Genomic DNA, 24,914 nt, shown 5'->3' with positions numbered 1-24,914 from the left:
AGAGTGGTGGTGGGTAACAAAATAAACTTTTTTACGGGGCAGATTTCTGACTTGATTTCTTTCTACGGGACTGTTTGAGGAGGCGCGCGTAGCAAGATTATTGCGAAAATTTCTGGCCGCTCCGCACTTGACGGTAGGAGGGCCGCCTAGTGGCAAAATGAAGCGCTTGGGGCAGTTTTCGGGAAACTTTGAACAAGGATTCAGAAGGCAGTTTCTTTTTCCACTCTCTGGGCAAGTGTTTCGGTTCTGCATTTCCATCATGATGATTTTATTTGGGGCATGTTCACAAGATACTGGTGACTGGTGTTTATCGATATGGATTTATTTCGAAACATTTAACCATGAAGAGATGCGTAAATTAGACATCACTTTAGATTTATTTTTGTTTATCATAGCAGGACTAATCAAAGCCGTTCATTTTAAAGAAAACGTTTTCCAAAACCTATGTTATTGGTTTACTTGATTACTCGAGTCTAAATAGATATATTTTTCTTCTGAATGGATGTTGGAAATTATTAAATACTGTTCCAATGACTAATCTTTATTCAACAATTTCCTGAAAAAGGACTCGTAAAAGTGCTTTTATCTTGGAATTTGAAAATTGCGTTTTTAAGTATGCAATGAATTTAGGATACTAGACTAGACTTTTGGTCTGACATTTATGAACTGTGTGTGGAAAAAAACAAATAAGGTCTTTTTTCAATGGAACTTTCATCTTAAGGGGGGGGGGGGAGGGGGGTAGGGTCTAACACTTTCAAAAAATCGTTTTTTTTATTTTTTTATTTTCTTATTGAAAAACATTTCAAAAATGTTGTGTCAAATTTTCAAGTCAATTGAAGCAAAACTGTAGAAATCATAGGCCTTTATCTCCTCCTATCTAATACTGCAAGAAAGCAAGAACAGAAACTTCAAACGCGTTTTTCTCGAAAGCACATTTTTAAAGTCCGTGGACAACGTCATTTGAAAACTACTTATCCGATTCTTTTCAAATTTGGAACATATTTTCTACATATAAAATACCAGACCCCAACGTTTTTCTTTTTTGATTTCTTTACTTTGGGGAGATTTTAGAGGTGAAAAATGGCGGATTTTTAAGTGAAAAATCGTAGTTTTTACTTCAAACAGCCACAAAAATTTCATAAAAAATATTTTTAAGGTAAATAAAAACGTTGGGGTCCAGAAAAACATCTATTAAAAATATTTTGCTCTGATTTTTTGACTTCAGATGATTCTGTGCTGAGATACAGTGTCCACCGCAAATCCTGTTTTCTAAAAGGCATCCTCGAAAATGCTCCGTCACCGGCTCATTTTTCAATATTTTTCTACGAAAAAATTACTAAATGTTCTTTTAACAATGCTTTGTATAATGCAAAAAATTTGAATACATTTGTTTGAACGATAGCTCTAGAAAAAAATCGTGAAAATGGTGTTTTTTTTATACCCGTTAGACCCTACCCCCCCCCCGCCCCTTAACATTTTGCATGAATTTTACCAAAGCTTAGGACACCCTGGTTAAAGTATCAACTATCCTTCAGCTTTCCAAATACCACCATTTTTAAGTCCCACGAAAACCTGTTTATCAACGGGCTAATGTATCGATCCAACTTTTGCAGCATATAAACTTGAACGCTGTCAGAATATGCATAAGACGGCGGTCTGCAAATTTTTCCAGAAAGATATGCTGAAAATAAGAATAAGATATCAAATATCCCCATTTTCCCCTACACTTTTATAAGTAGATAATGTTTTGCAAAGAAGTGAAGCTGTGATTTCATGCATTTAATCTTTCGGATAATTTTTGACGCAAACTTCCCATTAAATGATTTGTTTTGGTTGAAATTATTTGAAGCTAAATCATTGGTTTTTGTTCAAAAATTCAAACAGATAGCGTGTGACATAAAAAAATTAAACGCGTCTCGACAGAATTTTGAAATTTATCAAGCCTCATTGCCTTGAAACTTTTGTTGCTTTTTGGCTAGGGAACTAAAAAACCAACAAGATTAAGACTTTATTTACATGTTTTTTTTTTAAGAAATACACCGTCTTAGCCGATTCAGGCTTTACAGACTGAATAAATGACGTGAACAACTTAAAATTAACATTTAACACCCAGTACCGAGATGGGAATCGAACCCATGCCATCAATGGACCAGCGATTACCGTCTTGCCACGCTTACCACTCGACCACCGAGACAAACAGCTTTGCGCATTAAAAACTTACAAACCTTATATCCTTTAAACTAAGGTTGCCCAAATTTTTTCAGCACGTATCCAGGCTTGCCAAATCCAAATTATTTTATCCTCAACTCTAGCAAAATCCGGGAATTATATTGCAAAACCGTCAACAATATCCGGGCCAATTTTGTCAAAACTCAGGAACTTCTCAACAAAAATAAAAAAAAACTTTATTTCATCAAAATTTATCAGTTGTTTTTTAATTACATTTAGGGTTTCGAAAAACCGTTTATGATAATTTTTCTTAAACCTGTCAAAACAAATTTGTTTTGAACGCATGAATAAAGAAAAATTACAACACAATTCATTTTTTGTTTGATTTCGTAAATAAAGTGAACGAATCCGAGAAAAATAGGGACTTTTGCCAAATTTTGTATAAAATAAAGTATCCGGGCAAACCCGGAAAAAACTTGGTAAGCTTACTTTAAACCGTATGGGTTATGAAGCCGAATATTTGCAAGAACGAATTATTCTTTATACAATTTTTTGGCATCGAACCGCGGATAAAATAAATTTCAAATTCATCTCCATGTACAAACTTTAAATTGAAAACAATAATGTGAAATTTGTATATGATTAATTTATTAAGTTGTTGTTTTTTTTTATTTTTTTCACGAAAACACACACACATATAGGATCTCAGCGAAACTTCATGATTCTATAAAATGATCTTATTTACTTAACTCTGAGGCGTAAGCGGGATTCAATCTCATAACCTCTGGCTTTGAAGACTTGAATGTTGTCCTTTAGGCCACGGTCGGCGGCCTACTGTCACCAGCGAATCTTTTGAATGCCGCTCTCTGACTACATTACTATCTGACTATTTTACTATTAAAAAAATCAGTTTCCCGAAAATAAAAGTACCCCATTTCCACTAAATTATCACCTTATTATCAATTTCACGGTCTCGAAAACAACCCATTGAAATATTTTTAAGATCATTTTGATAAATCATACAGGTGACACACTATCAGCATTATTCAAATATTTATATACATCCATATCTTAGTGAACACGAAAAAAAACAAAGAAAAAAGTCATTTATTCGAGTGGGGCAAAACTGAGTGAAAGCTTAATGATATTTTCAACCTTGGCCGTAGGAATATGGGGATTAAATCCTCTCTCTTATGAGGGTCCAGAAAAGCAAGAAATGTATTCTCTGCATCCAACATTTGAAATACCTGAGCAAATTTGGAATTGAAGTGAGTTATTTAAGAGTAATAATCTTAATTCAGAGACAATGCCATAACTTTCAAAAATTATCCCCAGTTCAGAATACTGCTTCAGTTTTTCAAAATTTTTTTGCTTGTTAATTGAAACTTGTTCCATTACATAAACTTTAAAGGAGATTAAACTCATTCCAGAGGTTCTGGTTTCCTGTTATCAAATTCTTACGTTTATTTCTCTTTTCACATTTTAGATTCGGTATCCAATTTGGAATACTAGATTCTCGATTCGAACCTTAATGGTGGTAGAAAATAGAAGCTGTTTGAAATCGTTCAAATTTAGTTCAGCTTTTAATTCACAATTAGATTGATGATTTTCAAAACTCACATGCCTTTTCTGTGTTCAAAGAGTAATTTTCAAATATGAAAAAAAAAATTAAAATTAGAAACTATCCGAACTTGTTGTTTGATTTTTATCCATTTCTTTAAAGTCCCATAAAAAATGTAAAAAGTAAGTTCTAATGCAGAAAACAACATTATAAAGCTTCGAAATCGTGATCCAGAATTGAAAACTCAGAATCAGGTTCATCGTTTTTAAAATAATTCACGTATTGGTTAAAGCCACATTTAAGGTAATAATAAAAATGATAACTTCAGATTAAAACCCCAAAACGTCAGAATTAAAATTAAAGATTCATGGTTGAGCGTCTGAAACGAATCTCCATTCTTGTCTCGTAATGGAAATGCTGATTTGGAGTCATAATTCAGGTATCGTTTTTTTCCTGTATATTTCAGAGATCGTTTTGAAATTTGGAAATAGATCCCAAATTTGAAAACTGAATTCAGGTGCAAATTTAACAATAAAAATGAGTAAGTATTCCAAATTCAGATTCAGCTACATCTCATAAATGAGTTTCATAGTTAATCATAATTTCGATTGTAAGTTCTAAATAAAAATTTCAAATTCTTCACAAAGCCACTAAGTCAAGTAGAGGTGAATGTCTCTTTTACCTCACTAGACTTGGTGATTTTGTAGAGAATTTTTAATTTTGATAAAAAGATCTTAATTGTGAAACTCATTTATGAGCTGAATTTGAATCAAAATTTGGTATGTGCTTAGAAACTGCTCAACATTAAAAGCTTTCATCATTTTTAAGCAAATAAGTGCATAGTTTTTTGTTTTTCTGGTAATTTTTTTTTTTATTTTCAAAACTGGAGCATTCACCTTTTTCATCATCCACACTTATGTATATTCGAAGAAATGTTGATATTGATGCCAGGGCAAAAAATCAAATATATTCTAGATTTTTAATTTCAGACTTTCTGCGAAAGTTGGAAGCCCTATTCCTCCACTTTTTTTTTTTTAAACGAACACACATATAAGATCTCAGTGAAACTTCATGTTTCTTTTAAGAGATCTAATTTACTTAACTCTAAGGCGTACATCTGTCAACGATATTATGGCTAGCATCTTACAAATGCTAAAACCACCAGACCAACAGAAAGAGTACTATGTGTGCCGTGATCGGGATTTGATCTCATGGACTCTGGCTTAGAAGACTGGAACGCTATCCTCTAGGCCACGACCGGCGGCTAAAAGTCAATTTTGTTCGGTTCATTTTAAATTAATTTGATTCCTTTTGAAAGAATTCTTCACACTATACCAAACTTGTAGACATGTCACATCTCTATTTGAAGTGTTGTTAAACATCACAGAAAAATCTTTTATTTCTCAGAGTTTTGAGCAAACTCTTATCACAGATTCTGTGTTACATAACACAGAAATTCAGATAAATTTACAAAATGCACAGATTTTTTTTTAATTTCGAACGTTTTTCCAATATTTTCAATATTATATTAACATAAAATTTCGATTTATGACTTTTTTTTTTGGAACACATGATATGATTCATAATGCTAATAGATTTTTCTTAAGAGAAATGTGAAAATAAATGAATCATTTTTCGACCTACCAAGGAAATTTATGCTTTTCCATCACAGAAAAGCATCACAGATTTTCTGAATAAAATCACAGAAAATTAGGTTTTTTTAAACCAGAATTTGTTTTCGGCAACCTTGGTCATAATTTGAATTTTGGTGATTTGATTTTGCTTCAAAAAACTATCTTTTAAATTTATTCAAAAAATATGATGTAAATTGAATTAATTTAATTTTGGTTAAGGAACGTTTTGGATGTGGTTAATGTGTAGATTGTTTGATAATCGACTCACAACTATTTTTCCCATTTACGCCCTGATTCACCTCCTTGTGCCTTTGCACCCCATTTAACGGTTCATTATTCAGCTGAAAATTATTAATTTTAAGAAGAATTTGAGTTGATTTTGCCATCTTTTGGTTTAATTTTTTATAAATCATCAAGGATTTTGATTGATTGATTTTCAAAAAAGTTTTGTAATTCTACTGTTAAAAAAATTTGCAGTGAATTTCATATTTGTTGTGTATTGTTTAACATTGCTGACGTAGCAATTTTTTAAAAGACAAATTTCAAAATAAAATCTAGTATTTAAATAAGTTTGCAAGAATCAGATTTTTTTTTAAACGAGTACCAACACATACAGAATATCAATGAAACTTGATGTTTCCGCGAAGAGATTCCTTTTTCTTAACGCTAAGCGTACATTTTTCGAGGATATGATGGCTAGCATCTGAGAAATGCTAAAACCACCAACCCACAGAAAGTGTACTTTGTGTGCAGTGACCGGGATTCAATCTCATGCCCGCTGGCTTAGAAGACTTGAAGGCTATCTTATACGCCACGGACTGCGGCTGAAAAGATTTGAACCGCATAATTTGAATCTATTACTTTTATTTGGAATCTTGAATTGTTCTATGTTCAAATAATGAAAAAAAACAAAACTTACCAAATTTTTGAGTGAATTGTAAGATTTACAGTTTCCTATTTTGTTATCAAAGGAATCATTAAATACATATAGCTTACCATTTCAAAGATTTAAGGATATTGTTTCAAAAGTTTCTATTCAATATTAAAAAGTGTTAATGTAGAGAACTGAAAAATAAATGATGAAATAGTTTTAATTTGAATAATTCATGCATTGTTCGGACAAAAATATCATAGTAAAAACTGATCCCCAACCCCCTTCCCCATGAGATGGTTCTTCTCACGGCCCTGTTTACAACTAAATAATAAATATATCAAATTCAATCATATTATATCAAAAAAAGTCATAAGCGTATTGTTTTTTTTTGAGAGATGAAATTTTAAAAAATCATTTAGATATACAGTAATACCTCGATATAAAGCAACGAAAATTTTTTTTTCGTTGCTTTATATCGAAGTTACGTTATATCGAAACACTACTTAAAATGGTCCTTTGGAGCATCGTTAGTGATCGTAAATATGAAAAAGTTGATTCAAAATTCTGTTTGTACGGATTTAAGAAACGTAAAAAAAATATATTTGTCACAAACTCATCAATTTTGTTTATTTAATTTCAACAAACATTTTCAGAAACAATTAAAGTGAAGATTCCAACAAACATACATATTTTGGCTGTATTGCCGCAGTGGTATTCGGTGGTAAAAATATGGTGAAGATCGACCCATCTTCGGTTTTCAGCTCATCTGCATTAAAATGCGCAGAACAATTCGGTATCGATTTTTGAATACGGCGAATGCGTCGAGACTTTTGTTTAGAGAAAAACGCATTCCAAGTTTCAGAAAATAAAATCAATTTACTATTTAGCTGCGTACAATCATTTTCCTAAAAAAAAGTCGCTTAAATGCTTTCAAATTGATTTAATTTCATCACCCGATCGATAAATATAGCTTTTCCGTACTAATTACATCAAAAAATTAATAAATATAACTGTGAGCCCTTTTACCACAGACTGGTGTTCTCATTTTGTCCATTCGCCAAATTGGAGCGCCTTTTTGAATTGCAGAATTCCTTTTTGTTCGCGACGAAATTTTGAGGGGAAATAGGCGAATGAACTGTGGGATTACACACTCATAAAAAAGCTATTCGCCTTATTTAAAAAAATTAAATTTAACTTCACTAAAATAAGAAAAATTAAAAGAAGATCATATTTTCGGATGTAAAATAAAGAGTTAAACCCATTTACGTGATTATCGGAATTTGTTTACAGTAGGCGCATTCGCCGTATTCAAACATCGATACCGAATTGTCTTAAACAAGAGCAGCTTTGATAGGTTAACCAGATTTTTCAAGAGACTTGGATAAATGTCACTAAATAATGACATTCTGATATGATAGGCGATTATAACCAAACCAAAATCCCAAAGAGGGTGTATTTTCAAAACGGCTCAGAAACATCAGAAATGTTTCTTTGTTGTTTTCATAGCAAGTGATAAAATCCGTGTATTCGCGATGGTACAGAAGTCTGTACAGTGATTGATCATCTGTCAGCAATCATAAAAACTTATTTGAATAAAAGACTACATGCCCTAACCTCACTTCAGCTTAAGCAACTTATCTGTAGATGTAAATATAGTCATTAAGTTTTGAAATGGAGATACATGCTCTAGGCTGGGTTTTCAAAAGCACAAAAGCGACTATCACAATACAGAAAGTACTGGAGTTACATTTTCAACGCTTGCGCTTATTCGCTCTTCATGCCTCTGAGAATTTACCGCATGGCTCATTAACAACATTATTATATTTTTATGACAAACAAGTTTTGAAATTAAACATATTTATTTAAATTAGAAACATTTTTAAAAGTTACGTTATATAGAGGCAAAAGTTGCTTTATATTGGGTTACGTTATATCGAGGTTGCTTTTAAAAGAGGTTGCTTTATATCGAGGTATTACTGTAGCATATTTGGTTTTATTTCGGAAAAAAATTACACTTGATCACCTCATAAAATTCAAGAATAAAATGCGACTCACTTGGTCACCAACTGTGTAATCGAAGCATTGTGAATTCATTATGCTTTCAATAGTTATCACCAATATTGAGTAAAACAAACATCTAAATACAGTAGTATTTTGATTTTATCACTGTTCGATTTATCGATACTCGCTAAATTCACGCTCGATTTGATCTCGGTAATTGTTTCGATTTTATCACGTTGTTTTAGGAAATCATTCAGAAGTCATTTGCCATTTTTCCATTTTTATTTCAAGCTTCGCCAAATTTACGGTTTTGCCATTATCATGGTGATTACAAAAGTTTGTCATCGTTTTTTTACCATAGTTGTGTCCAGTTTAAGAAGTGTTAAACCTCGTTTGGGTTTTAACTTCATAACTAGGAGGAAAATCAGTTTCTGGATGGCCAGGATTATGTGTATTTGAGTATATGTGAGTATTTTTTTTTTTTACTTTATTATATTAACAATCCGGAAAACTTTTTCTGCCTCAAAGAAACTTACTGTCTGCTTTTGAAACACAAAATCGAAATTTATTTCTCAACAATTCATTTTCTTTTTGAGCTTCCAGACAGATACCAAATAAACCTCTTAATTGTCTAAACACGTCAGACTAATTGAGCTCAGATATGAAAGCTCTCTACTATGCCCTTATTTTCACCAATTAAACATGTTTGAATAGCATAAATTGGTCCACGCTATACATTTAAAAATTTCAGATCTTTTGCGGCTGTTTTTTATGAAATGAATTATCACAAAGAGAGGGCTGAATCTATCAGTATAGTTGTCGTGTCTTGACACATGCATTCTTTAACAATTAGCAACTTTTATATTTGAGTTCGTCATGTATTGGAATATTTCAAAAGTGTTTTATGGATAACTTCTAGCTTGGTTGAAGATTTTTATGGTACTTGTTTGCAGACAAACACAAAATAGTGCTGAAATTCGATTTGTTCCAGAGCACATTACCAAAGCATTTCGTTGATTTTCTGTTTTAGAACTCAAGACCTCAACTCAAATGACTTATTCTGTGCATCTTGCATCCGAATCACTGTCCAATCTACAGTCAAGGTTGACAATTTAAAGAAAAATCCATAACTTTACTGCATTTAGAACAGTCTTGTCATAATCGACTTCAATGTTATATTCGACTCTTTTACTAAACATTTTTTTTTCTTTTTTTTTTAAACGAACACACACATATAGGATCTCAGTGAAACTTCATGTTTCTTTGAAGAGATCTAAATTCTACTTAAGACTAAAGTACATCTTCCAAGGATATAATGGCTAGCATCTCACTAATGCTAACACCACCAGCCCACAGAAAGAGTACTATTTTTGCCGTGACCAAGACTTGATCTCATGACCTCTGGCTTAGAAGACTTGAACGCTATCCTCTAGGCCACGGTCGGCGGCACATTTGATATTCATCTTTACGATGGAAGCAAATTCGTTTCTGTCGTCGTCTCCGGTATTTACAAGATGAGGGCTGTGCATGGTGAGCATGAGAATTATATACAGCGCAAAAACTGTCGATGAATATTGGTTAATCGGTGAACGATTGATTCGATTAGCAATGTACAACTTCAAATGAAAAAATGCATATTACAGCGCTGTAAAAAGCAATTGAAAATCAAGAAATAAAAAAAATAATTTTCAAACTTAAATGAACATTTTTAAATGTGCAATAAAATTTGACGAAAATTCAAAACTTTAAAAAGGATAGTGACAAATATTTAAAGTGAAATACATAGAGGGACTTTCTTTTCTTTTTCGAAAATGAAACGCAACCCATTTTGCTATAAATAATTTTTAATTAACCTTTCTCAACATTCAGCTGAATTCATAGAGAGAACTTCGGTTTTGGTATTTAGTCCGAATAGTATATCAGTAATAAATAGTGATAAACAAACGTTACGTAAAGTTAAGTTAAGTTGACGCCAACTCTACAGTAAGTGGTGTACGATTATTATTGATTGGGGTAATAACTAGTAAGATTATAATTGCTCGAAAAGCTATAACAAATTTCACTAGACTTAAAGGAGATTTTTTTTTCCTTTTTTTTGGTAAATGTTTTGTTTAATTTCTATCAGTTGAGTAGTCGATTATTAATGCTTGTAAGAGACGAAACGGAAATTCAAGAGACTAGGGAGATTTGTAAGAAGGTTTGTTTCGCTCGTTTTCTTTTCCATTCTTCGGTGATGTGATTAATGATCTACATGACTAGCTGAGAAGTCGTTATTGGATTTGAGTAGAAAAAAAAAAAAGAAAATGGAGCGTAAGGGTGGACGCAGCAAATATCCTTGTAAATTAGTGATTTCTTGTCATTTTTATCTCTTCTTGCCACAGTTTGTCTCAGCACATCGTTGTTGTGTTTTCATCAGGGAAACATTTTTAAGCTGTTGATACACCAGACCATTAGTTTGCAAAAAGTTTCTCGGTGGTTAATTTTTGTGTCCGATGGAGCTTAAAAGTAACATGATAGGAAAAAATTCTGGTTGAATAAAATAACTTAACAATCGGGCCGAGATTTCTTGTTTAGAAAATTTGTCAGATTTTCTTACGAAGTCCGACAGCAGCAGGAATTTGGAGGGCTTCCGGCTCTTTCACCATTGTTGGTGTGCGGATATGATGAGTCGTCCTGAAAATTGTAGAACGAATAGCTGTTTCCGATGGGCCGATGCTGATCCGGATGGGTTGTGGTGTTACTTCCGGCTGCCATGGCCACTGATCCGGACCTGCTCGACTTCCTCTTTGATGAGCTCGATCTTTTCGGTGTAGGTTTTTTGGGTGTCCTGGAAGAAGACGCAGATGGGGCCTGATTTCAGATGTTAAAGATTCTGCGGAAAGTTGGGGTCATTTCGGGGAAGGCTGGTGGTTCAGGATGGATAATTTTGGCGAGGTGGGGTTCGCTACGCTAGGTTTAGGGTAAGGTTAAAAACTGGAGTGCAAAATTGATGAAGCTTTTTGATTGTTGTTCATATATTTGAAGACAAGAGTTAAATTTTATTACATTCTAGGTTCAGAAAGATTGGTTCATCAATTATTTAGGACAAAGCAAATTACTATACGAGGGAACTAGAATTCTAAAACTATTTTTACTGGAAGAGAATGGACGTTGGTTAGTTCGGAAAACCCTGTTAAGGACAGTAGATATAGGTTCACAAAACCGGAAACAGTAATTACCTTTTCTAGAACTTTCAATCAACACGACTGGCAATTAGTGGGAAGTGGTAGTTTTACTATCGCACAACTTCTAGTCAACGACGGGATTTTCAAAAGGGTTGAGGTTACTCGTGTGTTAGAGAGAGAAGAAAAAATTGTGTTGCATGGGGAGTAAATCCAAAAAAGTGAGTTAAGATTTTCAGATTGCCGGTGAATCAGTCCGGTTAAAACGTCTGTTCATTTTTTTTGTGTTATACATTCAGGCACTTGTTTTTGGCACTTTCGCAACAACACCATCGATGTGATTGATGTCGACTGGCCGAAAGAGATGAGCTCAATTTGAATCGTTAATGAATGCAAAAAGTGGGATGTGTGTAGAGGGAAATCTCTTGCCCGGAATCAAGAGTTGAATAAAAAAAGAAGAGAAAAATGTTCCTAGTATTGAGGATGAGTAGGTGTTAGAGACACAGGTCTTTAATCCGCCCCCTCATCTTGCAGGTCTGTTGAGATTTATTGGTTTCCTGTCCACCCCGAAGGAAATAGTAGAAGAAAAAAAACCCACAGTGATGCCATTTTCTCTCTCTCTTTCTCTTATAGTGGCCTATTTTTTGCCAACGTGAAGTGCTGCTTTCTGAAAGTGCGTAAGAAAAAAGAAACAGAAAAAGCGATAGAGTTTTTTTTTTTGTTATTTTTTTTTATTCACTATCGGTGAAGCGCAAAATCCATTGAACACTGCGAAAATGTCACAAAAGCGATAAAATCTTTAAAGTGTTTTTTAAGCTGAAGCAAGCGGTATAAATCGGTTTGATATATTCATGAAATACATTTAAAATATACAAAAAAATAAAGAAAGCAACAAATGTAAAAAAAATAATCAAAGCCAAAAATAATAATTGCAATATTATAAAAATTAACAAATTTTAAGTTCAAAAAATTAAACGGAAAAACTGTTTAACAAACTTGTATCGATTTTCAAAAGTTCATTCATTTGATTGTTTGATTTGCTAAACTTTGAAACTTTTTCAGAAGTATTCGAATCGTATCGAACTTAATTCACAATTCACTTTAGTGTTTGGGGGTAATTTAGTTCATTTTCAATCCACGCTTCATTCCTCAATTTTCTCAATTCTACCCTAGAATTGTGATTTCCCGAATGCACCAAACGGATCATCATTCAGCAGGTCAAGATTTTCGTGTCAGCACTCAGCTGCAGTGCTAGAAAAAAAATGACAAAACAGAGTGAAGGAAGAAATATCGAACCTACCTTTTCAAGCTTAATTTAGAAACCGGGTCAATTTTCAAGCTGAAAGATGCATATTGGTTTTGGGGTATCTATTTTAACTTGACACAATTAAGGCAAAAAGAAAATCTTTCAGTCCTGACAATAGTGATGCATTTTGAATGGAGTTTCTTGACATTAGCATTAGCAATTTGACGATGCTGTCCAGTCAAGATTTAAACATCTTTGTTAAACACATTAGCGATGGTAGGTATGTTTACACAATGTTCAATCAACATAGAATATATATTCACGAAAAATTTGACATTCAAAAACATTTTGGAGAAATATTGTACAATATGTAAAAAAAACCAACTTTAACTTACACCTTTGATTTTTATGGTTCTTGAAGAATGATTTGCTGTTCCACTGAGGAAAATATCTACAGAGCATGTAAATCCTGTAATTCAGATAATTTCATATAATAGCAAGAATAGTGTTTAAAACAGTTGTCACAGTTTATTATCACATGAGTTATGAACAAGTTGACACAATTTCAAAAATACACTGATGAATGAAACTCAAAACAACAACTTTATTTGATAAACACTTCTTTTTGTAAAAATAAACTTTGAAACATTTTCAAGTTGAAATCCAAAGTTTTATAATACCAACATAATTCAAGGGAAGAATCACTGCATTAATATAGATATGTATCATTTGCTGGAATATAGGGCTGGATAACAGAAAAAAAATGATAAAAATAAGATCGCCCAAACGTCAAGTTGGTCTGATAAAAATAAGATCACCAGTGGGTGAGTAGAAAATTTTGTTTCTTGAAAATGAACATTATAAAAACTCGTTTTAAGTCTTAAAGGATGTTTTTCATTGAACAACTTTTCAAATTTCATCAAATTGAGCATGCCTCATACAAAAAACAATAGTTTTATTGATTTTGTTTGGTTCTGGCGTAAATTTTTATCTTAAATAATTACAACTCTTCTTAAAACCGGCTCAGTTTTATGTCAAAAAGTAAAAAAAAATGCTGCAGCCATTTTCTATTTGCCTCGCCTAGGCTGGAGTATATTCCAAAAAAATAACTTTTTGCTTCCATAAAATAAATTATATAAGTTTCCATTTTTGAAATGAATAGATTGTCCATTTTCCAATCATTTTAGCGTTTCTGGGAATTGAAAAATCCGACAATCCTTCTACCGAGAATGTTCGGGATCCCGAAAAACTGAAAATGAAGATTTTTATCCTCTACTGCATACGAAACCTTAGAGGAGAATGAGGATACTTGATCCTGGGGATACTTGATTCCTTCGCTATACATCGAAACAGGAATGCTTTACTAATCAATCAAATGTTTTGAAAAATGTGCCAAACAGAACAAAACAACAATGCTGTAATTTCGACAAATTTTAAAAATTTCAGTTTTCGAGTTATTGAACTTTGTTTGAAAAATTTCACAAAATGTGATTTGAGGATCTTTTTTAACACTTTAAAATGTTTCTCACATGAAAAAAATACTAAATAAATATTTTTCCAATATGTCAATCGTTGAAGAATAACATGATCTTCATTATGCCATTTTTTTTTTTCAAAGCAATAGTCAACTCTCAATGTTTTTAAAAATAAGTTTTCCGAAATGTATGTGATGGGTAGAATTTATCCCTGAAATTCAAAAGATGTATTTTTCATCTGAATGAATTGTGATCATTGGTTATCATGAAATTACTAATATCTGATGAATAACTTATGTTTATCAACTAATTATCTGTTAAAAAGGGCTAAAAATACTGTTTTTATTAAAAAACTAGGAAATTGCGCCTTAATGTATGCAATGACTTTAGGGTAGAAGACAAACTTTTATAATTTTCTTTGTCTGATACTTATTTACTGTGTGAAAACTAATATGGCAAGAAAAAGTCAACGGACCTTTTATTTTCGGATTTCATTAGATTTTTGCATAGGATCAGGGCACCCTGAATAAGGGATCAAGTTTATTAAAGGGTCAAGTCTCCTGTAACTAAAAATATATCTTTTTTTTTAGTCTCACGAAAATGCTTGTAGCTCATCTACGAGTTCATATATTGTTCTAACTTTTGGAGCGTATTTACTTGAAATTACACGCTTTCAGAAAATTCAAAAGACGGCGGGTTGCTAAATTTCCCAAAAAAATATGATGAAAATAAGAAAATGGGGTTCAAGTATTCCCATCCTCCCCTATCTATACAGTATTTTAAAATTTATAGGAAATTGTATTGCAAAACATAGAAAAATTTTAAATGCCTAAATAAAACAATTTTCAATCATAAAATTTGAGACCCCAAAACTAAGTACTTTAACTGACAAACTTGACTTATTTTTGCTGCAAAAATTTGAAATAATAGAGAAAGATTTTTTACTCTCGAAAAAAGTAGGTTAGCTACACTTCAGGTCATAAATCAAATTTTGTAAATTTTTAGATAACTATCTTTTGTTATTTTTCATTTCTTTGCCGATGATTTGGTTTCTTCCAACAGTTTGCGAAACGGAAATTCTTAATGACGAGTGTTGCAAAATAGAATACTGACTTGGATTTAAAAAAAAATTAAATCATGAATGCTATTTGAATCCTTAATAAAATTCTCACATTGATATTTTTATCTATATTATTGAACTTAATTTCAAGCTGAATCGGAAACTGAATATTTGCTTTTTTATTCCGAGTCTGAATACTGCCTTTTTAACATAAGCTCAAATCTGAGTCCCAAGTTTTGAAACGATTTTTGAATCTTAGTTCCAGATGATATTTTTTTAACACCTTTTATGCTTCCTAATCTAATCTATCCGCCTATAATTTTCATTACTTTCATTTGATATTCTTCCTAATAGAATGTATAGTTCACTGAAATGCCATTAATCATTCATTTAAATCATAACTTTTATTAATTTTTAATTATTATCAGAACCCTTTCTTATTTGAATTTTGAATTTCTAGATTTCAATCTAAATTATTTTTTCAGTTATTTATTCGGAATTTTAACATGTAAATTTAAGTTATAATTGCAAACAAAGACACTGTTTGAATTCTGGATCACCATTATGAAACTTTTATAAATTCCGATCATGCATATGAGTTAAAAATGACTCAATTCAAATTTTTGTTTGCTTTTTCATATAAAGTGAAACAATTCGGGAAAAATCTGAACAATCTGCCGAGCCGAGATTGTTGCTTTTGAATCATTTTAGTCGTTTGTCAAAGTTTGATTGAAAATTTGGAATTTTTAGGTTTAAAAAAGAACATTACGCTTGGCATTTTGGGATCCTCATGGGGGGGATTTTACTTTCAATTCTATGATTTTTTCAGACCCCTACCTTCTTCCAGTGGTGATAATGAAGGGAAGATGGAAGATTTCCATTCCTTATTTAATGCATAACTTGAAAACTGTTCGAGCAAATAGAACTAAATTTGGCTTGGAAGGGTATTTGGGTACGATTAATGTTTCTTTGAATATCACAGAACCTTCTGCCTTGAAGTGTGGGCGAAGGGGGTTCCATATAAATGATGGTGTATTCCTTTAGAATTTACCAACTAATGGATCCAAATTTGATAAGAGACAATTTTTGATTACGAATAAATGGGATTCCTACCTTTTTCAAGCTGTTGGGGATGGGAAGGAAAAAGATGGGCTTCCATACAAGTTTTTTGACATAATAAGTCTAATAGACTATATTATATTAGAAAGGTTGTTTTCAAACGCATAATTTGAGACCTTTTTTATAATCTCGAAAACTTTTTAGACAAAGTGAGTGAATTGTGACTCTATTTAGATACTTTAAATGTGTCTATGGTAGTTCGCGAGCCCTACTTGTCAGTTTAACAGAGATTTTTACATAGTCAAAAAATCATTAAAACTTATAAAAACATAGCAAAAATTTCAAATCATTGATAACAAATTTAGAGATAAAATTTCAGGAAAATTAGACTAAAGCATCTTTGTAGTGCAATTCGAAATTAAAGTTGCAGCTCTCATTTTGAAGTTGTTGTTTCTGAATTATATTGAAATTTGATTTAAATGACGCCTTCATAAAATAAAACCAAATTCGAATTATTTCCTAAAATTAATTTTTGGAAGGTGTAGCAAAGCAAACCCGGTCAGCAAGTTATATGTACATGTTAAGTCATTCAGGTAATTTCAAATAAGTTTGAAATCAAATTTTTCTTCAATAATTGTTTTTGCCTATTCTTAAACTCAATTTGTTGCTAACATGATAAGAAGCTAATGATAGTAAGTTAAACTAATATTTATTGAAAACCTTTGAACCATTGATGGTCATTCGGGTCTGATAAGAAGCTAAAAATGCCATGAAAAAAGTTATCATACCTATTCATTTCAAAATTTGAAAATCGAAATTCATTGCTAAAGCTTTCAATTATTTCATATAATTCCGGAGTAATACAAATCAACAAATTAATTGGCTGTGCAAAGCAGTTTTTACAAAGCAGGATTTCCAAGAGAGGTCTAAAGCGCGAAAATAGCAAATATATCTATATTTATAATTTTTTGTTTGTATAAAATCGAATATCTTTTCTGAGAAACAATTTGGTTTGTGAGTTGTTCGCATGAAATGTACTGCAAAAATCAAGGAATATAGGAATATTTGAAATCCAAAATTATTTTCTTTGTGTTTTTTAATAGATAATTTTGTTTTCCAATTTCCTTTATTTCCTTAATCAAAACTCGTGGCGCTAATTCAGGACTAAATAAATCGCTTCCAAAATGTTTATGACTTTGATAACATTTTAAACTTCTCTAGACATTCGTACGATAGATCTTCAACATTTGTTTTGTAACAAAATATTAAATTTCTATCTGCATCTCCACAATCTCTTCCAAGTATTTTTACTACCATATTGATTTTCCATTTAAAATTAAATTAACATTAAATTTAATTGCATAACATGATTTTTCAAAACAAAAATTTAAGAGTAAAATTATAAACTTGCTGTGATAAACTTTTTTTTTGTATTTCAAAAAGTCCCATAAAAATTGAATGCTAGAAACCGTATCAAAACTTTTTATTCTAGTTTGCAAATTATTCAAAAAATAAGTTGCTCACATTTTCACCAACTATTCAATTTCTTCTACCCAAAGCGCTCTAGCTTTGATCTTTCCACCTATAATACTTTCATGTTCTTTCTAAATATTCTACCTTGAATTTTCACAACTCGCCGAAATGCCAAAAACTAAATAAGAATAAAAAATAAGTAAATTCATTCATAGTTCAGCAAATTAAAAAAAAAAGAAAAGTCGCTGGCTTGTGAATTTCCTTCGGACTTCTGAAAAAGTTCAATTTTTAAATCACTTCCATGAACATATAAATATTCAATTCACTTAGTTCTAAATCGACAAAAAAAAGTAGAAAAAAAATCAAAACTATGATATTCGTAAACAGATTCAAGATAACATAAAAAAGCTAAATAAATAAGAAAAATTGAAAGTAACACTCAAAATTCTGAGATATTTATTCAGTAAGTATATTCGAATGTAAGCCTTTCAAAACCAGAACTAAGAGCAGAGGTTCAAATTGAGATCGTTATACAACTGCCAAAATATTAACTCATTTCAATGCAGCTTAAAGTTTGGAATCAATATTTAACGTTTTGGAGATAAACTTGATTATATTTGTTTTATTAATAGTGAAAAATATTGGGAATATAAAAATGTTTAAGGGGGTGAACATTTTGTGCATATTAAGAAAAGCTGTTCATCTTTATATTCTGAGTATTCTTTTTAAATAAAATGTCAGAAATAAAACTTAAAGTTAGAATCGGTTTTAATACCAACTTGAGGTTGAAATTCAGTTAATTTTTTAATTTTGGTAGTTGAACATGTTAAATGAATTATATATGCATTTTTTATTGAACCTTCATTTTGGTAGAGAACATAAACTGCAACCTTAGAATCTGTTTATGATGACTTTTAAATATATTTAGGTTAAAGTCAGAATAAATTTCCCTAGCAAAAAAAATATACAACCAAAAGCACTGAAAGATTTCAAACTTCAGTAGTAAAAAAATGTTAATTTTGCTCATGATTCGTTCATTTAATTGAATTCCTAATGAGTTTCTGTTTGTTATAAAGTCACCACTTCCTGTTAGAATTAATTTTTGATTGAAACTTCTATAAAATTCGTTGAAATTCCCGTATTAAGCAGACGAGGAACAGTAAACGAATAAAAAACTTTTATTATTTTTTTTTCGTCAAGTTTTTTTTGTGATTTTGTAAAAAACCTTTTGAATGTAGAGATGAACATTAAGAAGAACAAGAAACTCTAAATAAAATTGATTCTTAATTTTTTTCTTGAAGAATAAATATAATTTCCTGAAAATTTATGTTTTTTTTTATCCTAGTGATTAATAATAAAATTGTAGGTTGAGGGTTCTGTTGACTCTCTTAAAAATCAAACAACTGTTACATGGCTACCAATTCGTTGACACGCAAAAAAAAAGTATAATAAAATGGTAAGCTCTAAATTCCTTTTGTTGGTTACACTGCTTGATAAAAACCCATTCTTAATTCAACCCACATTTTTTATCAAGATTTTAGTTTAAATATGGATTGTGTATTGAATTAAAATCTGAAATTTACAATTAAAATTATTTCCACCGGAGGCAAGATTATTTTCTGACATGTTTATTGACACTTAACACTTTTTGAGATCAAGTAACTTCTCATTACGACGATAAATTCCTGTCTTGAACAGAAAATTTTACTCGAAAACAACTTCATGGAGAGGGAGGGAAGTTAAAACTTGGATGCCTCCCCCCCGTTCGCTCGGCCTATAGGAGAGAATAAGGATACTTGATCCCTTTTTCTTATTTTCATCATATCTTTTTGAAAAGATTTTGCAGACCGCCGTATTTTGCATTTTCTGAAAGCGTTTAACTTCAAATTTATATGATGCCACAGTTAGATTAATATATAAACCCGTAGTTGAACAAGAAGCATTATTATGGGACTAAAAAATTGTGATATTTTGAATGCTAAAGAAAGCTTGATCATTTTATAAAGAAGACTTTATTCTCCTAATCAAGGTGCCCTAAGCTTTCGCAAAATCATGTAAAATCTAAAGACAAAAGTTCCATTGGTTTTTTGTCATATAAGTTTTAATTACACAGTTTATAAGTGTCAGACAAAAAGAATGCTAAAAGTTTTCCTACTACCAAATATATTAAAACAAATATACCTCACTGTCAGCCTTCTCCATACATCTTATCAAGGACACGCATGTCAGCACCATCTTCTGACGAAAGTTCCTACTAAAGTCACTGATAGTACCTCCATTGCCAACCCAAGCGACAACAGCACCTCCTACCAGTCAGAAATCTGCCAGAAGAAGTTCAGATCGTCGATGGTTATAATTATGGTTCAAACTTTCTCCACATGTGTCGCCTTGTTTTTTGAAGAGTGAGGTTTTATTACTTTATTTGCTACTACCCTACATTCAAAGCATACTTAAAGGGGCAATTTTCTTATTTTCTTTAATAAGCACTTTTTTGAGTCATTTCATAAATATTTATATTTTCGTGCTTGGTCACGATCAATATTCATACATAAGAAAAATATAACTTTTTTGACTCGAGGGATCAAGTGAACTCATAACATTCATTTTTGAAAACTTTTTCTAAGAAGAATTGAGAGTTCACTATTGCTTTGAAAATACGGCATTAAGAAGTTCATATTATACTTTAACGATTAACATATTAAAATAAATATTGTATTGTATTTTTTTGCGTGGAAAACATGATAAACATGATAAAAAAGATCCTCTAGTTACCTTTCGTTAAATCTTTTTCAAATAAAGCGCAATAACTCAAAATATAAAATTTTCAAAATTTTTGAGGTTGCAGGTTTTCTAAAACATTTTTCTAGAACATTTTGATCTATGTAACACATTCCAGTTTCGAGATAAAGCTGAGGAGTAAAGTATATTTATTCTCCTCTACTAGCTGTAAGTCTGACTAATTTTATGTCAAATGCGTTAAATCATTAAAGAAAAAAACTTACTTTTACATTATATGGGGATTGCTCAAGTGTATTTTTCAAAAGTTTTCTCAGCAAAAGCTATAAATGGCTTTCTACTCATTGTTTAAAAAGTGTATTTGTCGTAAAATCCTCACAGGTATTGGTTTACAATAGGTGAAATAAAAATTTATAACGAGATATTTGAAAATCATGTCAAAGTATTTATATTTTAACATGCAAAAAATGTGTGGTGCAGTTTTTGTTTTGTTCAGTGACGGATCTTAAAACCGGCAAATATAGCTCAGGAGCATTTTTCTGTGATGCCAATTAAAATAGAAAAAATGCTTATTATTTTCTTACTTGATTCCCTTCAATGCACTTCGAATCGAAAATCACTTGAAAAATATAAGAGGTTCCAAAACGAATAGAACAAAAATATAAAAAAAACAAGCTTCATTACACAGTTACAGTATTCTTCAAATTCGCATCCTCCAATCATTTGCATCACGATGATCAAAGTCGCCACACTGACGAATTGCTACCATCATTAATTTCGTCAACCACAACCATCAATGACGGAACACCCCCGGATCACTCGACGCAAAGGAATGCAGCAATCAGTTGGGTGTTTTATTACCCACCACTACATAAGTAGTCAAGCTTGCTGAAACCGGAAAGCAAACGAAACAGCGTTTTGCACAAACAGTCACACAACCACAAGTGAAGCACTTCTACGTTAGCACACAAGCTAGCTAGCAACCATCAATGCGCAAATCGACAAGCGAATCGGCGCACTTCTGGTTTGCAGCACCAACCTTGAACAAATCCACCTGCTTGCTGTATTCGTCCTTCAGCTCGTTGTATGCTTTCTGAGCCACGGCCAGCTTCTTCTCGAGAGCTTGCTGCCGTTCTCGTTCGGCCTTCATCTGGGTGTCGATGTTCTCGAACCGGTTCTGTAGCTGTTCGTGTTCGGCGTTCCGGATGTTTAGCATGTCCTTGGTGACGGTGACCACTTCCTTGATGTTCTCGATCTGGTTTTGAAGGGCTTTGATCTGCATTTCCTGCGTTTTGACGGTTTTGGTGCGCTCGAAGAGCAGTTCCTTGGCTTTGGTGAGGACTTCTTCGTGTTTTTCTTTGAGTTTCTTGATTTCTTGGGATTCGCCCTTGTTTCCTCCATGGGCTTGCAGCGATAGAACTTCACTTTCCAACTGACTGACCTTGGATTTGAGGATTTCGTTTTCGAGCAGCTTTTTCTTGAGTTCGCTCTCCAGGTCTTCGATACGTTCGCCGGAGTTTTTGGTGGGTGATAGTTCACACTCAAGTTGGGTGACCTTGGCCCGCAAGATGTCACTCTCGATTACTCGCTTCTTTAGTTCGTTCTCCAATTCGCTGATTCGGTCGCTAGAGCCTTGTGCGACTATTGGCTCTTCTTCTGCTTGGTTAAGCTTCGAACGGAGAATGTCATTTTCGATCTTGAGCTTTCGTACTTCTTTCTGCAGCTCCTCTACCTTTGCATTGGCCGGACTGTCGGCAAGTGGAACTCTTTCGAGCTGATCGACCTTCGACCTGAGGATGTCATTTTCAATGTTCTTTTTCTTGAGTTCCTGCTCAAGCGTTTCAATTTTGTAAATGTTGACACCCGTTGCGCTTTGTTTGTTTTCCATTTCGGACAGCTTTGAACGGAGAATTTGACTCTCAGTTGTGCTTTTCTTGAGGCCACGTTTCAGTTCTTCAATCTTTTCTGAGCTAGACTCGGAAGCAGCCGAAGCGGAGTCGTTTTCAAACATCCGCATTTTTGCTCGCAACATGTTTCCTTCTGTCGTACTTTTTTGTAAACCATTCTCCAACTCCTCGCTACGTTCACCGAGCTCATCATCTTCTCTGTCGGCTGCGGCAGTTTCCATTGAGGAGACTTTGCCTCGTAAAATATCAGCTTCAATCTGATATTTGCGCACTTGTTTTTCAAGCTCACGAATTCTGTCATTGGAATCCGTGTTTGTTCCGGGCGAACTTTCAAATTGCTTCAACTTGGATCGCAAGATGTCACTTTCGATGTTCTTCTTTTTCAACTCTCGCTCGAGTTGTTCAGTCTTCTCGGATGCCTCATGATCTCCCTCAAGCTCCTTCACCTTCTCTTTGAGTACCACACTCTCGGTGCGCTGCAGACTTCGCACGAAATCTTCATTTTTCTCTTGAGCCTCGGGCGTGGGTGGCTCGGAATCCATGTCAGTGAGTTTTCCACGAAGAATTCCATTCTCGATGATCCTCTTCTTCAGTTCCCGTTCCAATTGTTTCACCCTTTCCGTTAAATCCTGGGAACCCTCTGAACCTTTGGTTTCTGCGTTAGATAACTTTGATCGAAGAATGTCCAATTCCATCGTTTTCCGCTTCAGCTCCTTTTCGAGAATTTCAATCTTCTCTGACGAGGCTGCATTATTTGACGGCACGGTTTCTAATTTCCCTACCTTTGCCCTTAAAATATCACACTCGATGTTCTTCTTCTTTAGATCCTTATCCAAGTTCTTGATCTTTTCCCGGGAATCTTCACATTCAGCCTCTAGCCGGCTGATTTTGCTGAGGAAATCCTTCTCCAACCACGCATCAAAATTGCTCATATCTCCGATTTCATCGAGGTCCGACATTTTGACAACAACGATCAAGCTTTGCACTAAAAGGAAATGCAAATTCCAGCTAAGGAAAATTGAATGAAAAGAACCCGACTATTAAGTACCGAAAACGCACCGGCAGCCAGTAGAAAGGCCTTGTCCGAACGAAATTCACAGTCTCTCTGCGGCCGGACTACAGCAAATTTTCTCGGCCAACCTCGGCTGCATCGATCGGACCAGCACCAACACACTAGCAGGATCGGAAAATCTCGAAACGCTTCTTCGCTCACCCTTGATCGCGTAGTCACGCAAATTCCTTTCCCGAATTTCTTTTTCTCTGTTTTGTCTCCCTACGAGCTGATTGAATCAACGCGACGGGATCAACACGAAACCACTTGATGATTTGCAGCACCCAGCAGAGTTGATCAAATCTGGTTCTAAACAACGAACCACCAACAAAAATCACTCCCATAACCAAACCCTTACGCTACAACCCTGTCAAACCGTTTAACGTGGGCCCCGTGTTTGACAAATTTCCCGCGAGATTTTCTTTCCCACCTATGTAGTAAATCGCTCTCCCAAATTCGATCCAAACAACAACGCAACGCGCGACTCGACTCAGATTCTGTGCAGTGCAGCGGCAGCAGCAACACACTCACTTGTTAGGAACCTACATACTACGTGTGGGGAGATGATTGAGAAACAACGCACCCGGCTCAGCCGAAATTTGCTTCCCGAGCAAAAACGGGAAAATGTGCTTGCCGCGGTGCTATTTTTAGCACTCGTCGGACAAACTGTATAGGCCTATGGCTGTCTTCGTTAGTTGGTTGTCCATGTGTTCTCAGGAAAAATTCCCAAAACAAAATGCGGTGGACTGCGCAACCTATGAATTTCCTCACCAGCCATTCAACAAACCAACCAGTTGCCGAAACTAGCAGATTCCCGATCACGGTTAACAATGACTGTAATGGCTGTGTCAGCACACTTAAGACTACTACGGTGATGATCATGATCATGATGGGAGTGATGATTTCGGCTGCTCAATAAACACGGAATCGTTGCGCAGGTAATGAGTAAGGATTTGTCTATTTTTTTTTAACGCAGACTGTTGGTATTTAATATATCGTTAATTAATTAAGTAGTCCAAGTTTATGACAAATATTCAAATAAACTATCTAACCAGGTGAACTTCGTTTTACGTTTTATTTTATAAATCGTTAAAAATTCTTAACTTCTATGTATATTACAGCTGAACGAAAAAAAAAATGATTGGCATACGGAAATTTTGTCAAAAAATGTTAACATTTGTCAGTTTCGTTTTTCAAGTCTTAAAAAATCTTAATATTTGTGTTTAACTTACTCTATCATGTACTTTTAAAAACATTATTTTTTAATTTCAATTGTTTTGGCCATGATCTTGGTAATTATCAGGGAAATTCTAACACATTTTTAACATTTTTAAAGATAATTTTTGATTTGAAATTAAGCTATTCGGTGATGTACCGTTATTACATGGATTGAAATAATGTTTGTAGTTAGGGGAGATAAGAGTATAACGATCACCCGGGGTATAGTAAGCACTTCTCTTTTCCATAAAAGTACAAATTTTCTCAAATAATTTTTTATGATGAACAG

General features: G+C 33.2%; 2 protein-coding genes across 8 annotated transcripts in view; one reads left to right on the top strand and one right to left on the bottom strand.

The window, feature by feature from the left end:
• Positions 1-24,914, top strand: part of LOC129750008 (protein O-mannosyl-transferase TMTC1-like) — an 807,324-nt gene that overhangs the window by 454,111 nt on the left and 328,299 nt on the right. The gene's annotated exons all lie outside the window — the stretch shown is intronic.
• Positions 10,530-23,679, bottom strand: LOC129750009 (uncharacterized). Of its 7 annotated transcripts, XR_008738255.1 has the most exons (4): positions 21,489-23,679; positions 13,042-13,115; positions 11,458-12,067; positions 10,934-11,066 (listed from the first exon to the last, which is right to left on the bottom strand). XR_008738255.1 is itself a non-coding variant. In XM_055745187.1 (2 exons), exons 1-2 carry the CDS (start codon positions 23,313-23,315, stop codon positions 10,832-10,834), a joined length of 2,085 nt encoding a protein of 694 aa, XP_055601162.1. In that variant the 5' UTR covers positions 23,316-23,678; the 3' UTR covers positions 10,530-10,831. The 7 variants fall into 7 exon arrangements, 2 of the variants coding, with proteins under 2 accessions (XP_055601162.1, XP_055601163.1); XR_008738253.1 differs by lacking the exon at positions 11,458-12,067 and having other exon boundaries at positions 10,931-11,066; positions 21,489-23,678; XR_008738251.1 differs by lacking the exon at positions 13,042-13,115 and having other exon boundaries at positions 21,489-23,677.

This window comes from Uranotaenia lowii, chromosome 2 (assembly GCF_029784155.1).
Source record: "Uranotaenia lowii strain MFRU-FL chromosome 2, ASM2978415v1, whole genome shotgun sequence".
Classification (NCBI taxonomy): Eukaryota; Metazoa; Arthropoda; class Insecta; order Diptera; family Culicidae; genus Uranotaenia; species Uranotaenia lowii.
This window is presented reverse-complemented; position numbering and strand designations above follow the sequence as displayed.